This window comes from Oryzias latipes, chromosome 1 (assembly GCF_053564925.1).
Source record: "Oryzias latipes strain Hd-rR chromosome 1, Olatipes_Hd-rR_3.1".
NCBI classification, from domain to species: Eukaryota; Metazoa; Chordata; class Actinopteri; order Beloniformes; family Adrianichthyidae; genus Oryzias; species Oryzias latipes.
In genome coordinates this window covers 14,858,496-14,876,107 of record NC_136237.1, presented here as the reverse complement: position 1 = coordinate 14,876,107, position 17,612 = coordinate 14,858,496, and the positions used below count along the sequence as shown (strand labels likewise).

Genomic DNA, 17,612 nt, shown 5'->3' with positions numbered 1-17,612 from the left:
ACTTAAGTCATGGTGCAATAAAAGAAACACCCATGCTCAGCCGCATCCCACAATCCTTTGGTGCCATTAGACCCAACGTGCACGTGACCGCCAATACAATATGACGCAGCTTTCAAGTTAAAAGCAATCGTTAAAAGCAGTGTGAAAAAATCCACCATCACCAACAGGTTTCGAAAAGCCGGTCTGCTGCTTGACGGAGATAGCAGCCCATATATTTAGCAGCTCCGTAATATACGAGATGATCTTTTAAACGTGCTTTTATTATTATGGTTATTATGAAGCGCCTGTTCGCTCATCATTTTATTTTTAATCTGTGTGGTCAGTGCTTTTTTGTGGCAGAACGAAGCCGGAATAACGGTTAGGTGAAGGCTAACATGCGCTAACAACGACATTTAGCCTGGATGAACATAAATGGATGCGGGAAATGCCACAATCTGCAGCTTGGCTGCACGTAAATATGTGGGAATAACATCAGCCTTTATTTTGTCAGGACATGACTAGAAACACAAATCCACGTGATTGTTTGAAAAGTTTCTAAGGACCAGGCGGCATTTTGCTTTGAAAAGCTCACACCGTCCCAAAGCCGCTGTGTGATATGGAGACATGGTTTTCCTAAATTTGGCCGCTCGTTCACATAGAGCTGCGGGACGGATGGCCTCCCACACGTAACAAAGCTTCCTCCACGCCCCTCAAACACAAAACGTATTTTGTCCAGCTGCTCTGCTGAGAGACATGGTTCGCTCCGGCCACCGGCAGTCGCGCCCTGAGTACAGGGACCGGAAGTCAGGTGGCACAAAGCGCTCCTCCCTGCCCCCCCCGCGAGGGGTGTCTGAGAAGATAGGAAGAGAGAGACAAGGAGCCCACGGGACATAGGCGGAGTGCAGAGGCGTCAGCACTTTGCACTTCCACAACAGTGTATCACTGTTGTGGAAGGAAACTTCTGGCGCACGCGCAGCGCATGCCGCGCTGAGGTGCGCGCTTTTAAGTCACTGCTGCTCTCTTTTACTGGTCTGTTTTTTAACAAGCCCTGTTACTACCATATTGCTGCCGTGTCACAGGCGGAAGGAGAGCTGCTCTCCCATTCTCCCCTCCTTCCGCTGCCGCTCACTGCTCCTTCTTAAACACGCACGCAGTCTTCAATCTACAACACAATGTGGCGACCTGGGGGTTAGCCCCACCTTAAGCCCCTAAGACTCATGGGAAGTGGGGAATCGCAGTTGTAAATTTCCTCACCATAACTGAGGGAACTGTGAGCAGAAGTGAGGTTCATGCTTTAAGGCAGATGTGGGGGCACAAAGCGCTCCTCCCTGGTGCGCGAGGGGTTTCGGAGAGCGCGCGCATTGATAGATAGATAGATAGATAGACAAGTTTATTCATCCATTTGGGAGGTTCCCGCATGGAAATTGACATCTCCATCACATACAGCACTGGTTGGCATACATATAGGAAAAAGGGAAAAGCAGCACAGTGACTAGAAAAAATTAGGAAGATTAGAACAGATTAGAACATTGGTGCTTGCTTATAAGTCACTGCTGCGCTCTTTTACTGGTATGTTTTTTAAACCAGCCCTGTTATTTCCACATTGCTGCTGTGTTACAGGCGGAAGGAGGGGAGAGCTGGTCTCGCATTCCGCTGCAGCTTCATGCTCCTTCTTAACCCTTGTGCTATCTTAGATGACCCCACCCTTACATTGACGTGTTTTCCCTAGATTTCATGTAATCCATGGACACCAGTGAAGATCAAAAATCATTGAAGAAAAAAGGTTCATGCCTAGATGACCCAACTCCCAATGTTAAAGTGCCTAGGATGGCACTTTTCATCAAACATGCTGTTGAACATAAGTTGCTTGACATTAAAAAATTTATACATTAGTTAAAATAACATGTCATAAGACACATGAAATTAAAAGCAACAACAATAAAAGACAAACATAAGAAGGAAAGAAATTTATATGGCTACATTTTTTTCTCATTTTTTCATTCTTTAAACTACCATAACTTTTCAACTGTTAATGCAATAAATATAATTCCTGCAGATTCTTAAGTGGAGTAAAGCAACTTTGGGCTGATTGTGTCAACAATTTAATGTGTTCACACAATCAGCACAACTCAACTGATTCTGACACAGGGAAATAAGGTCTTTGGGCCGATATGCAAGATGTGTTTCATAATGGCGCAAAGACGTTTCTCTGCTTTGGAATCGGCTGATTCACGTTGATCATGTAAAGGGACGAAGAGTTTTTGTATTTCAAAGTGCATGTGTTATTTTTTTTCGCTGGCAACATCTCCATTGTTAAAGGTTTACGTGTTTTTCCACATACATTTCCTCAAGTTCCCATGAGCTCAAGAAGATTATTTTTTTCTTCGCTTCTATTTTCATGGACGTCAAATTTGCTTCTAAACTCTAATCCAAAAGTGTGTTCATAAACCTGATGTGGGAGGAACTATTGCTCACCATTATTCTACTGCGCTCATTGCTAAATTAAACCAAACATGAATGATGTTGAGTGAATAGCTTGAATTAAATTATTTTGAGGGGCACTCCAAATGTGCTGGCAAGCACATCGTTGTGTCTCAGTTTACAAGATAATTCAGAGACTCCCAGTGTGGTGAGGTTCACTATCTACTGCAGGAACTGTTTTTGAATGACATTCACTTTCAATGGTACTTCTATCTCTTGATGACCCAGTCTGACGACTGTCAGTTGCACTTTTAACCCTTGTGCTATCCTAAACACTTTAACATTGGGAGTTGGGTCATCTAGACCCACTAGACAGTGTGCTAAACCTTTTTTTTTCAATGATTTGTGAACCTCACTGGTGTCCATGGATTACATGAAATCTTTCCACCTTTATCCACCTTTGTCATGGTAGGGAGAACACGTCAATGCAAGGGTGGGGTCATCTAAGATAGATAGCACAATGGTTAACCACAAAGGAAAATATAAAAGTAGAGAACCTTAATTATTCCTTGTCTGGGTATGAATACAAAGTAACATCATAATGTTTGGGACGAGCACAAATGGCAAGAGTGACCTTGTTGGTTTTAGTATCCACCCACTGATCAAATTATCATTACTGAAGGCTTTTTAAGGATTTTTGTTTTTTTTTGTTAGACCCCTTGATTATTGATACTGACAATTACAAGGAATTGTCTGGGCCTTGTTGCTGCAAAAGCACTCCATATCATGGCACTACTACCCCCATATTTAACTATTTCTGTGTTGATCTCTTCATGAAATTCTTCATAATGTTATTCACACCTCCAAAAGGTTCAACTTTTGCTAAAAAACTAAATAAAACTGTAATTAACCTTTTCTCAAAATCTTTAGAAGATGATGGTGCAAGCCATAATTCTACAATGAAGAAACGCTTTTAAGTAGTTCAGCATTTGACCAGGCTTTTAATGTCCTGAGTTTAGGGGCAACTTTATACATGAATACATATACCATTCTTTTTAAATTAGTTTTGCCTTTTTATCTGTACATTCAGGGTGCTACGAGAGCAATGGATTAGAGCAAAGTATGAGAGGAAAGAGTTTTCTGAGGCTGGCAGAAACTTGATATATGAGGAAGGTAAGTGCATATTTGACCACTGAACTGCTCACACAGTAGTTGCAATAAAACTTAACTAATAAGCTAAATGTTAATAAATGACTTGCTGGCTTCCCACAGGAACTAGGGATGGCATGTTGATGAAGAGGGGGCGGGACAACGGACAGTTCCTAAACAGACGATTCGTTCTCTCAGAGAGAGAAGGCACTTTAAAGTATTTCACAAAATTTGATGTAAGCAAATTTGATCAAAACGTTTGCCAATGACTCGCAACAGGGCCTTTACAAAAACATTTTTTTTCTTTTACTCATAGCACACATACAACAAAAATGTAATCAGATAGCATTCAAAAGCCGTGTCACCATGTTTTGAGCATTTTTTTTTCTATTTTTTGATAAAGTGGGTTTTTAAAAGACATTAAATTAATATCTTTAAACACAACACAAGCGAAAGCATTCAAAAATCAAGATCCTCTAGGTGAATCAGCCAATCAGAAAGCAGGTAAGACCGAATATCAAACTGATGTGACTCTTTATAAACATAACATAAAGTACTTTCTTTTTTTATCATGTTAAGCTTGCCATATTTTACTTCTTAAGAAAGAAACATGTTGCTTATTTCTTCTTTTGTATCTGAAGTGGGATTACACAAATCTAGATTGTCATTTCTGTTCAAAATATGATGCAACAAATGTGATAAAAGGCATTTGGCAAAATGTTTCAAAGGAAACTGTACCAACTCCCTGAGAGAAATATTGTTTCAAAGCATGTCTTCATTCAGTGACATGCTGGACAAAAAACAAAATTAACTTTGGTGGAGGATTGTTTCTGAGGGGATGTATCCTTAAATAAATTATTAAAGGTATCTAAAAAAAATTATCCGAAAGACTCCTGCCGAACATATAATGCATGCAATTTCAGCCAGTGCAACCAGTGCTAGTGACAGTTAGCTATCTAATGTCAAATGTTGTAGAACCCCAAAATAACTACACATTGGTGATCATTATTGTGTCAAACCAATGCTCTTCAAGTTAACATTTTTGTTTATCTCTAACTTTTACCCTTTTTTTTCCCAATTCTATAGGCTAAGGATCCCAAGGCTGTGATCAAAGTAGACACAATCAATGCAACATTCAAGCCAGAAAAAATAGGGAACCCCAACGGCCTGCAGATCACCTACCTCAAAGCTTACAGCACCCGGAACATCTTTGTTTATCATGACAGTAGCAAGGTGAGCAATAAGACGTTTCTTTACAGTTTTCAAAAGCACAAGTTCATAATTTTACAAGTGCAACTTACTTCTTTAGATATCCATTTTAACATTGTCAAATTCTTCATGGAATATAATATCAGATAACCTTCAAGCATGGCTTCTATTTTTATTCATGCTTATAAACGTTGTTAAAAAATATGTCTTGTGTTATTCTAAAGCAATGTTTATACCAAATGCGATTCCAGGCAGAATCCAGTTTCAATGTTAAGTCAGTTTACAGACACAATCAGAGGTCCCATTGTGCGTTTTGTGCATCAGGCACAGCGTGGCGGTCACGCCGCAGTGCATTTTTAGTGGCACTGTGTTTCCAGAGTTCAAATATCTGAACTTAGGCAAAAAATGATCACTTCAACCAATCATGACCTCAGCTTTGGCCCATGAGCTGTTACTGATGTGATCAGTGGGTGGAGTCCAAAACCAACATAGAGAAGAGGCTGATTGTTGCTTTTTATTTTCCTGAACTCTATGCATTTCTTATTTGTATCAAGACAATAGTAAGAAGTTCAGCAAATGTGATTCTCATTTTTATGTTTTCCCTCCTTTGACTATTGCGGGACAGCAAGTCATCAAACGTGGGTCACAGAGAGATGGAAGTACATGTATCCAGACACAGCTCCGGCAGTAGATGATGAACTTTACTGGGAGATTTTGTGAATGATCTCATGAACCCATCTACTTGACTAACACTTTTGTAAAGCTTTGCAAAATCAATGCTTCCATGTAGCAATTTAGCAATGAGGCTAAAAAACCTTTAACTGTAGCTCCTCCCACATACGTCAGGAGTTTTAAGTTTAAGAACACATTTTTGGACAAGCATCTAGATGTAAATTTGACTTGCGTCATAGAGAGAAAGGAGAAACATTTGATTTTTGAATCACGTTTGGTGTAAACATCCCTATATTTTTTAAAACATGTTTTAGTATACCTCCAATCATAGTGTCTCTGTTCTAAAGAATGTGTGCTGAAAAAGAAGAGGTTTAAGGCTGTGGTGCTGTCCACAGTGGCAAAATCCCTGACCTTGCAGTCTTTATCCCTGAACCAGAAACACTCTAAATAATGAGTTGCCAGCAATGAGAAATGACTTCTACTAATATTTGTAACGCTGAAACAAATTGCATCATTTATTGCTGGCTGGTCGTTGACCAGGGCTGAAGTGCGCCTGGAGTGTGCAATGTGCATCACTTTCTCACAATGTTGATCCTGGACTGGCATACATAACTGTGCATCTGTTAGGTATTCCTAACACATTTGTTGACAGATGTAGAAACATTTGCACCAGTAATGAAGATCAATATTTTCTTCATTATGCAATAGCTTTTAGAGGCAATTTTTGCATTTTTTTTATGTGCAGTTGTCTTGAAGTCACATTAAAAAAAATGTGCGCTAAAAACTTGGTTAATTTAAGTGATTCTAAAAAGTGACACTTTCTCCTATTTTCTGTTGTTTTTCTCAGGAGATTGTTGATTGGTTCAATTCAATTCGAGCTGTTCAGCTTCACTATCTAAAGGTGGCCTTTCCAGGAGCAACTGATGCTGAGGTGAGCATCCCCAACGTATCCTGTTCTTTTTTTCTGACACTCAACACAAAGTGCCAACATTTTTTGGTTACTGTTTTTTTATCTTTATGATTTGACACTTTGGTACTTGTTTATTTCAGTTGGTACCCAAACTCACTCGAAACTTTCTCAAGGAAGGCTACATGGAGAAAACAGGACCCAGGGCGAGTAAACCTTTTATTTGGGAATTGATTATCCTTTTTTTTATCAGTTTCTTTAGTTTCCTCCTTTTTTTCTTTCTCCAGTTCAACAGCAAGTCATTTCTGTTTCATATATGTTGACCATTTTTAGAAAACAGTGAATGCTGTTTTCTTGTCTTTTTCCAAAGAAAGTTTAGAAAGTTCCCAGGGGGCACATCTTTCATGCTCTATAGTGGGCATACAGTATTTAGCCCATGGTGTTCAAATAGGACTGTGACTACCCAATACTAGCGGTCTCTGTATGACCAGAGTAGGAGCTTGGTTCGCATAGCCGGCAGTACGTCAGACCTGTTCCCTGTCCTCGTTGGACTCCGGCAGGGCTTCCCTTATCACCGGTTCTGTTCATAGTTTTTATGGACAGAATTTCTAGGCACAGTCAGGGCCTGGAGGGGGTCTGGTTTGGGGACCACAGGATTTCCTCTCTGCTTTTTGCAGATGATGTTGTCCTGTTGGCTTCATCGAGCCAGGACCTCCAGCGTGCATCAGGGCGGTTTGCGGCCGAGTGTGAAGCAAGGTTATCATAGTTAACGAAAACGAACGAAAAAACTAAAACTAGAACTGAAAAAACATTTTCGTTAACTGAAATAAAAATAAAAACGAGAGTTTTTAAAAAAACGAAAACTAACTAAAACTGTTTGTTGTGTGTATAAAACTAACTGAAACTAACTAATATCAACCCCAAAAAATACTTCGTTTTCGTCTTTGTTAATACATAAGTCTTTTGGGTTGAAATAAAGTCTATTTACTTCACCCTGCTAGTTTTACTGTGTATCTGAACTAGAGGGCTGCATTGGGATTGGGTCCCGCCGGGTCCCGCGGGACCCAACCCAAATCTCGCGGGATTGGGCGGTTGGAATTGTGCTGCGGGCGGGAGCGGGCGGCAGAAAAAACCCCCGAGGGATCAGTGCTGCCATGAATATCTCATGAATACATATTAGCGGACTACGTTCGGCTGAGCGGCTGTTGGATTCTTATGTACTGAAGCTCCGTGAGGGCACCAGGTAGAGACGCCCAATGGCCTCTGTCATCTAACCTGTTGTTGGGGGTGCGCCCCGCCCCGCCTCTTACTAAGAGCGCGCTTCAGGCCGTCTGTCTGCGCGCGCACACTTTTAACCGAACGGGATTTGTGAAAATATATTTAATAATTAAGTTGCAAATTACACAAGAGGAATGCATGAAAAGATGAGGCTGGAGGAGGGACATGAATCTCTTTAATAATATCAATACAAATACGTGTTTTTTTTCCTGCGGGACGGGAGACAATACAAAATCAATGCATCTCTATTACTGTGCGGGACTAAAGTCTATGAGTTTTGCGGGTGCGGGCGGGAGTGGACATACATATTGCGGGTGTGGGCGGGAGTGTAACGCATACGTTGCGGGAGCGGGCGGGATTGGTCAGAAATTCAGCGGGCGCGGGATGAAGAAAATAGTCCCGCGCAGGGCTTTAATCTGAACCTTACGGCATCACGTAGTCTGTGACATCACATGATGTCTGTCGGACACTGCCGGCTAGCGTGGTCATAGACATTTACATGAGCGTGATGGCTGCATTAAAAGTTGGTTTGAATATAACAGCGTCGAAAACTAAAGTAAGTGCCTTGTAGTCGAAGCAGGAGACAAAATTTGTGGAACGCTCCTCAAAGGGAAAAACCCTACGAATCTAAAAGTACATTTAAAAAGCGCACACAACAACGCAAATCAACAGTACCTAGACAAGCTAGCCTGTCGCCCGCCCTCCCCCGAAAAAGAAGCCAGAGCAGATAACGTAATGCTGTTATCGGCTGTTGTATTTTAATTTAAGGATGGTTGTCCTTGTGTCCTCTGAAGAATAAGTGTTTCAAAATGTATCTTTGATTGCGTTTTTATCATACAATACTTATTCTGGGGATTTTGAATCATGCACCTGACAAGTATCCTAATTTACAAAAAAAAAACTAAAACTAACACTAAAACTAATAAAAACTAAACTAAAACGAAGCAATTTCAAAAAATAAAAACTAATAAAAACTAGTAAAGCAGCCTCTAAAAACTAATTAAAACTAAATAAATTTAAAAACAAAAATTCAAAACTAAATAAAAACTAAAACTAATAAAAACTCCGAAACTATTATAACCTTGGTGTGAAGCGGCTGGGATGAGGGTCAGCACCACTAAATCTGAGGCCATGGTTCTTGACCGGAGAAAGGTAGTTTGCCATCTCTCGGTGGATGGAGTGTCCCTGCCCCAGGTGGAGGAGTTTAAATACCTTGGGGTCTTGTTCACGAGTGAGGGAAGAACGTAGCGTGAGATTGACAGGCGGATCGGAGCGGCATCCGTAGTTATGACGTCGCTGTATCGGTCCGTTGTGGTGAAGAGAGAGCTGAGCCACAAAGCAAAGCTCTCAATTTACCGGTCGATCTTCGTTCCAATACTTACCTATGGTCATGAGCTATGGGTCATGACCCAAAGAATAAGGTCCCGAATACAAGCGGCTGAAATGAGCTCTCTCCACAGGGTGGCTGGGAACTCCCTCAGAGATAGGGTGAGAAGCTTGGTCACCCGCGGAGAGCTCGGAGTAGAACCGCTTCTCCTCCACATCGAAAGGAGCCAGTTGAGGTGGCTCGGGCATCTAGTCCGGATGCCTCCAGGACGCCCCCCTGGAGAGGTGTTACGGGCATGTACCACTGGGCGTAGGCCCCGGGGAAGACCCAGGACACCCTGGAGAGACTATGTCTCTCGGCTGGCCTGGGAAGTTTGGGCATCTCTACTTAGACTGCTGTCCCCGTGACCCAGTCCCAGATAAGCGGAGGAAGATGGATGGATGGATGGAGACCTACTCTGATAAATGAAAGACTTGGTGTCATATAATTCCGGCCGGGGAGAAACCACAGTTAATAAGTTCTCTTCCATGATCAATTGTGAAATAGTTGGGACTTTTATGAATTAAAGGGAATGCCATCCATACGTCACTACCAAATCAGAGTTCCTGACTGGTCAAAGCTCAACCTGGTTTACCTTTTGACGTGCATTCAAAGCTCGCACATTTTGTACGTAGAGCCTGAAAACTTTCTAAAAAATGTGCGCAGCAATGCGTGAACGCGGTAGTTTTTAATGTGGAAGCCCGCATTTACATACACTAAATTGCCAATAGTATTCTGTCACCTGCCTTGCCTCGATATGAACTTAGGTGCCACCCATTCCTAACCCATAGATTTCAATATGATGTCGGTCGTCCTTTTCTGGCTAAAACGGCTTCAATCCTTCTGGGAAGGAGTGAATTTATAGGAATTTTAGAACATTCTTCCAGAAGCGCAATGGTGATGTCAAACACTTATGTTTGTTGAGAAGGCTCGACTCTCAGTCTGCGCTAAAATTCATCCCAAAGGGGGGGTTGGATGGACCTCACAGCTATGGGGAAGAAGCTGTTTCTCAGTCTGCTTGTGGGTTCTGATGCTCCTGATGGGAAGAGGTACAAACAGTGGATATCCTGGGTGGGTGTGGTCTGCAGCTATACGACCAGCCCTCCGTCGGACCCAGCTGTCTTATACTGATACCTAAATTTCAGAATGTATAACTGCTGTTTATATTGCTTTGTGCATTATTCTTGCTTTGATTGCTTGAAATAAACCACTCCAAATCAAATTATCAAATAAAAAAGTGTAAGTACAGTGAAAATAGAAGCACTTCATGCCTTATGATGTGTTTATGCAATTCTGTAAGTGTAAGATTGATCTGTACTAAGACACTTTTTTTGACTGTGACTCATTTAAAATGAGTAAAACTGCACAAAAGAGCTTTAACTGATAATACGGCTCACTGTCTTTGTCTTCATAGCAAACAGAAGGGTTTAAGAAGCGCTGGTTCACACTGGACCACAGACGACTCATGTACTTCAAAGATCCTCTGGTATGTCAGCTGTACACTAACAAACAGAAGACCTGTATAGTTATAAATATTATCTTCCATCTATTCTCTTATCTAGAGTGAATAACTAGATGTATTTGTTAAAGAGCCATCAGTTGTCAAACGCCTGGGTGTGCAAAATTTGTTCCCTGCATTTGGCAGGTTATTTGGACTTGTAAAGTCCCACTGTAACCCTTGTGCTATCCTAGGCACTTTAACTTTGGGAATTGGGTCATCTAGACTCACTAGACAGTGCGTTAAACCCTTTTTCTTCAATGATTTGTGATCTTCACTCGTGTCCATGGATTAGATGAAATCTTTCCACCTTTATCCACCTTTATCATGGTACGGAGAACATGTCAATGTAAGGGTGGGGTCATCTAAGATAGTACAAGGGTTAATCATCATTTACAACAGTGTTACCAGTGGTCTTTTGCAAAGCCGCAACAGTTCATTAGAAATTCACCCTTGAGTTGTAGGCGGGTGATGCAGCTGCCTGCCCCCAATTCCTATAATACATCTGTTTACACTCTCTCCCGGTAGCTTACAGTTTTTAGAAACCCAACCTAGGGTTTCTGAAAAGTCGTGGCAAAAATGAAGAGCAACATTGAAGCTATCCAGCCGTAAAAGTTTGAGCCAGATGCCAGTTTGGACGAGGAAAACAAAGATGTACACTGATCTAGTCATCTACATTGATGCATTAGTATGGAGTGGAGCAGGGTGCCGATTGTGGATTCAACGTCACAGCTTTTTCCAACAGCATTTTCTTTTGTCTGCACCTGATTCACCACAATTTGAACACGGAAATACTCAGAAATGCAATTTTGAGCTGAATTTGTCCTCTATCATCAGAAAAATCCCACAATAACATGGTAAAAACATCCAAAAATGTTTTTTGTAGGAGTGGGTCTTTAAGGCTGTCATGAAGGGAAAACAATTTAGCTCAAGTTTTAGAGTCTTATGGATGGCTGGAACCCATGACCTCTCTGCTTTAGAAGAGACACTACCCCTAGGCTGAGTGGATGTGTGTACTGTTTTTAATGGTTGAGCAACATACAGGAGGCATAGCTGAAGAGTGACAAGGATAGATAGGATCAGAAATGACAGAGGGACAGACCATGTTAGATATTTAGGAGATAAAAACTAAAATGAGATGATTTAGACATGTTGACAAGAACGACATGATATTGTTGGCAGAAGGATGCTGAGGTTGGAGCTACCAGGCAAAAGGCCAAAGGGTGGTCGGTGTGGGAGAAAAGGATGCCCTCCAAATTATGACTTGGTCCCAAGAACTACCAAAGAACCATTTCCACTGATCAAATTTAATTCATATTTACCAATTAATCAGTTTTTCTTTCTAATATTTTCTTAAAATTACTTCATGCCTGTGTTTCTGTCATGCCTGTAAAACAAAAATCTCGAAATGTTATCTAGTGCTGTCATGCAAATTATTTTTTTGTGTAAATAATTAATCGTGACCTGTAATTGTTGTTCACCATTCAGCATATCCTATTAGGGATTGCCACAGTGAATCAGCTTTCACTTATTCGCATAGGTGGTTTGGCAGAGAGTTTTTATGTCAGATGCACTTCCTGAAACAACTCTGTATTTTCAAGGAACAAAGAGACCCAGATGGACAGCAGCGCAAAGGGTCTTGCCTAAGGACCCACACTGGATTTAGCTCATTGCACGCCCTGGGAAGCGACCCAGGTTTCCTGCATGACGGAAATCACGTTTTTTTTATCTAATAATTTCTGTAACAAGCTTTCTTTTTTAGATATTTTCATTCAAAATTCATGACATTGTGATGCAGTAAAAGATCAATTTACAGCTAAAAACCTGGCTTTATGAAGTTTTCCTTATATAATAGACTTTTGCAAGGGGTATATTTTTCAATCTTGAAAAATTAAGAAAAAACAAAACAAAAAAAAAAGAACTAAACATCAGGCCCAGAGTGCTCTAATTTCACACATACAAGCAGTAGGAACACTTCTCTGAGCGATCTAAAAAATATTGACCAAAAACGTCTTATTATTAGCATAATACATGTTGACGTGTTATTTCAGCCCTCAGAGTACAGAGTGATTTTTATGCCATTTTCTGCGTACCCCAATAATTTATGACACACATTGTCGAGCTTTATCCTATACATACATAAATAATAGATGTGTCATTGGAGGCTTGTTTGTGTTAGTTCTGCAAATAACTACAAAGTTGCACATTGACGACGTCACAGCAGCAACGCGGCACATGCTGCATACGCAGCTGTACACAGACACCAAGACATGCACTGGGAGTGATGTAACCTCCCTTTCCGTCCCTGCTTCTGAGAGCTCTTTTGTTTACACCCTACAGCCCCTCACACCCTAACCTACAATTAACGATCAAACAAAAACGTTGAAATACTGGAGCTATCCACTTGTACAGTTTTGAGCTAGATGCTAGCTTAACAATAAAGAATAAAAAAATGATCAGAAATGCACTTTGTAGCCTGATTTTCTTTGCATATGGCTTAATAACAAGAAAAATGTCGCAAGAATATGTTAAAAACACCTAAAACTATTATTTACATTCAAAAGATTACATTGCAGACTGATTTATTAGGCTAGTCTCTTAAGAACGCACTGTTTAGGGGGATTCCATTAATAGTGAGGATTGATCTATTTGTTTTGTTGTTACAAAAGCCTTTTTCGTTGTGTTTGAAGGATGCCTTTGCCAAAGGTGAGGTTTTTCTGGGGAACAAGGACCATGGTTACCAAATCTTTCCTGGTTTGCCCTCCGGGACCTACCACAATGGCTCTTGGCAGCATGGTATCACCATTAAAACTCCAGAACGCTGCTTCCTCTTTACTTGCGAGACAGAGGAAGACCAGGAATCCTGGATGAAACACTTCAGTGATGTCATGAGTGTTCCCATGTCCCCTCAGGAGTTTGCTAGTAAGTATTCAGAACTCCACTGTAATTCTTTATTACATTTGTAAACTTTTGTCAAAAACAATTCTTTTACTAACAATGGGGAATTGAATTTTTTACTTTTATTTTTTTTGCTGAATTTTCCGCACTGTAGGGTGCACCCGATTATAAAGTGTACTGTCAATGAATGTTCTGTTTTATAAATAAGGGGCACAAAACTATTAGGCACATTAAGCAGGACAAAAGAGTCATAGACAAGTCCATTAGTCAGACTTTAGTAACCCTTGTGCTATCTTAGGCACTTTAACATTGGGAGTTGGGTCATCTAGACCAGTGTTTTTCAACCTTTTCTGAGCCACGGCACACTTTAACCTTAAAAAAAATCCCGCGGCACACCAGCCTCCAAAAATTAAAAAAAACAAGGAGAAACTCATAGTCTGTATTGATCTACAGCCCCTCCACAATCTCACATGCATTTTTGAGATAATTGTGTCAGAAAAAGCTGGAAACTGCAGCTGTTTTCTTCTAAAAGATGCAACAAAAGTTAAGTTAGAAGATTTAAAAACAGTTTGATGTGTGTTCGTTGGTTTCAAGACGTTTAACAACAGATCTCCTTGTGCGCTGTCTCTCTCACAACCCAATGCATCATGGGAGATGTAGTGCATAAAACGGCTGGAGATCGCGTCTCTGAGCTTCACTGTTTTGTTCACTTGTTCCACGGTCTGATATCGGATTCTGTGGAAGGCTACACCGCTAAAGACGAGCTTTGGCTGGTATTTTTGTCAGAACTGAGCGACTTTACGAGCTAAATCGGGACAAGGAAGTGAAGACTTTAACCACTTCTGATTGGACAGACTGATGACTTGTGATTAAGCCCCCAAGAATGATTGGTGGAAACAGTTGAAGGGACGGGACTTTTCCAAAATACAGCCGAAGCTGCAGCTGAATCGTGATACTGTACCGCCATTATTATCAAAATGTCTTTAATAAAATAAAATAAACGCAAAGAAAAAGTATTTTACGATCTTTTATATTCTTAACTCCTCAGTGTTTTATCAGGGCCTGTTTGGATGAACAGAGAGCTGAAATCCTGGAGATGGGAAATGTTTTTACATCAGTTAATGAGGGGAATTTCCCACGGCACACTTGACCATCTCCCACGGCACACTAGTGTGCCGCGGCACACTGGTTGAAAAACACTGGTATAGAAAACAAGAGACAACAACAACCTATTAACCCCCTACTTTCAATTGTTACTGCATCAGGTGATCACATCAAAGAAAACAAAATATATCAAAAAAAAAGAAAGTATAATGAAATATATAAAAAGGACAAATAAATAGAAAGGACAACGTGTTGACTTGTGTGGTCATACGGACCCCACAAGACTGCGTGTGGAACTTTTTTTTTATGGTGGGGTCACACAGACCCCACAAGATAGCGTGGTGAACTTTTTCTTTTATTTATTTTTTGGTCTGAATTTTTGCTGGCGTCCCTGGCAGGTGTAAATTGCGGTCTGCCTTTGCCATTGGAGGGAGAACGCATTGATATAAGGGTGGGGTCACACCAAGCCCACATGACAGTGAGCGGAACTATTTCATTTATTTTTTGGCTTTTGTCCGAATTTTCACTGATGTCCCTAGCAGATGTAAAATACTGTCTGCCTTTACCATTGGAGCAATAACGCAGTGACGTAAGGGTCTGAATTTTAACTGGCATCTGTGTCAGGTAAAAAATCCTGTCTGCCTTTGCCATTGGATGGAGAACGCATTGACGTTGGGCGGCCGTGGTGCAGCGGTAGGGCGGTCGACCCATGATTGTAAGGTTGCAGGTTCGATTCCCACCTTGCACACCCATGAGTCGAAGTGTCCTTGGGCAAGACACTGAACCCCACCCTGCCTCTGGTGGTAGGCGGGCGCCTGTGTTTGGCAGCGGAGCCGCCACCAGTGTGTGAATGTGTGTGTGACTGGGTGAATGGGTCTGTGACTGTAAAGCGCTTTGTCCTTGTTGGAAGAAAGGCGCCATACAAGTATATGCCATTTACCATTTACGTAGGGGTGGGGTCATACCAAGACAGCACACAGAACCTTTTTTTGGTGGGGTCATACGGACCCCACAAGACAGTGCAGTTAACTATGATATTTTATTGTCATTTAGATTAGTCTGAATTTAAACTGGCGTCCCAGGCAGAGGTCAAATCCTGTCCGCCTTTGCCGTTGGAGGATAACGCGTCAACGTAAGGGTGGTATCATCATAAATATGCTTTCATTAATTCCCATATTGTTGAAAAATACATCTCCGTTATCTGATTATGTTCTAAAAAAATTATATTTTAGATGAGATGAATTCAACAAACCTTTCAACTGATAGCCATTGTTTATTCAAAGGCCAGGGATGGTAAGCAGGTTGTGAAGCAGCTAACTGCAGCTTAGAGAGCAGAAATAAGTATAGCATTATAGTAACATTGAGTAAAATATGGTAAAGGAGTATTATCAATGAAAAAATAAGCTATTTATGAGTATTATTTGTGAACTGGAGAGAAAAAGGAGTATGACCTAAAAGTGAGATTTAGGAAATGCCAAACATTATATATCCTGTATGTGTGGAAAATCAAATCAACTGTCTGAACAGCTTTATAATGGAGCATAGGGTTTGATGAGCTAAGGTCCTGGGAGGAGAAGCAACATGTAACCCTTGTGCTATCCTAGGCACTTTAACATTGGAAGTTGCATCATCTAGACCCACTAGACAGCTCTCTGAACCTTTTTTCTTCAATGATTTGTGAACCTCACTGGTGTTCATAGATTACATAAAATCTTTCCACCTTTATCCACCTTTGTCATGGTAGGGAGAACACGTCAATGCAAGGGTGTGGTCAACTAAGATAGCACAAGGGTCAAAATCGCCTACTAATATAAGGGAGTGTTTAACATATCTGGCAAATGAGAGGATAATATTGTTAAAAAAAAAAAAAAAAAAAGTAACTAGGTGCATACTGTAAACGTTAGCCAAAATTACAGGAGTTTTTTTTTACCTGTAACCATAGTGACAATTTAAAAAAAATCTACAAAACGGTAAGTCTGAGGAAAGGTGAACCACGAGCTAGCCAGGAACCACTGTATATGACTTGCTCACTTTGATTAAATATCTTTTTTGTTTGTATTTCAAGTGGAGGCCACATTTAGGCACAAACACTGATGGATCTGATGCCTATTGACCTGCAGCTTCAAGATGCTCATGTACAAACACGAGGTACCTCGTCCACGCTCCTGAAACGCTGCTCTCCTCTGCTGTAGCCTGCTGTCAACCAGGACTTTGTTCAAGCACATTTTAAAACAAATTATTTTTCCTTGTGAGTTATGATCAATAAATAAGACATATTTTACAGTTTTTAAAAGTTTTGTGAACACACAAAGTTTTATTTTATTCATGTGGAAAACCTTTTTGTTTTTGTTTTTAATGGAGTTGTTTTAAAGAAAAGCTGTCGCCAAGTGTCATGAGATGAGTTGCTGCTGTAAAAGAAGGGTAGGGTTTTATATATACAGTTTAATAGAATACATTCTGGTCTGCTTTAGTTTTAGACTTCTGTCCCATGTAATGATGCTTTTGTAGCCTAAGCTTAGATTGGACCCAAAATGTCAGAAAAAAAAGGCCCATGGTAAAAATACATAACAATCTGAAAAATGTCAGAAAAAGGCAAAATAAATATTTAGGACATGTGATTAATTGAAACTTTTTTCATTCAAAAACGAACTGTGTCACTGATGTCATTTGAGATTTTTACTGTAAAGTTCAAACACAGTTTAAAGACCCATAAAACTGATAAAACTCTAACTTTGTTTCATAAGAAACAATTTATTAACAACTTTACCAATTTAAAAAAAAAAAGTGAAATCCTGTGTTTTAAACAGTTGGTAGATAGAACTAATTCCATGTAAAGTGTAACAGCACCTCCATGTGGTATAATTTTACTCAACATAAAATATTTGACCAAATATTCAGTTTCTTTTTATTTGAATGCAAGAAATGTGTATGTAGTTATATGTGTTTTCTAAAGAACATAAAACCTCTGAATATCCTCAGAAAATATCCACATTGCAAAAACAGGCCCCTTAGTGTGTCAAAAACTTGAAATTTGAGAATTCTTCTTTAAATTGGCCAAAAAAAAAAAAAAAACTGCCAGTGGAGTAGGAAAAATGTATTAACGAGAATTCCTTATTTTGAGAAAAAAATTA

At 40.3% G+C, this 17,612-nt stretch overlaps 1 protein-coding gene across 5 annotated transcripts in view; it reads left to right on the top strand.

Annotated features, from left to right (window-relative positions):
- Positions 1-17,372, top strand: part of zgc:92360 (arf-GAP with dual PH domain-containing protein 1) — a 40,480-nt gene extending 23,108 nt beyond the window's left edge. For 3 of the 5 annotated variants that reach the window (XM_078942985.1, XM_004084756.5, XM_023959067.2), the window contains 8 exons: positions 3,491-3,573; positions 3,673-3,785; positions 4,636-4,782; positions 6,278-6,361; positions 6,481-6,543; positions 10,396-10,467; positions 13,170-13,401; positions 16,547-17,372. In XM_078942985.1, coding sequence (XP_078799111.1) covers positions 3,491-3,573; positions 3,673-3,785; positions 4,636-4,782; positions 6,278-6,361; positions 6,481-6,543; positions 10,396-10,467; positions 13,170-13,401; positions 16,547-16,575 — 823 coding nt within the window. In that variant the 3' untranslated portion in view covers positions 16,576-17,372. The remainder of the gene's footprint in view (positions 1-3,490; positions 3,574-3,672; positions 3,786-4,635; positions 4,783-6,277; positions 6,362-6,480; positions 6,544-10,395; positions 10,468-13,169; positions 13,402-16,546) is intronic. The other 2 variants (XM_078943090.1, XM_078943112.1) reach the window with 1 other exon arrangement.
- Positions 17,373-17,612: the final 240 nt, after the last annotated feature.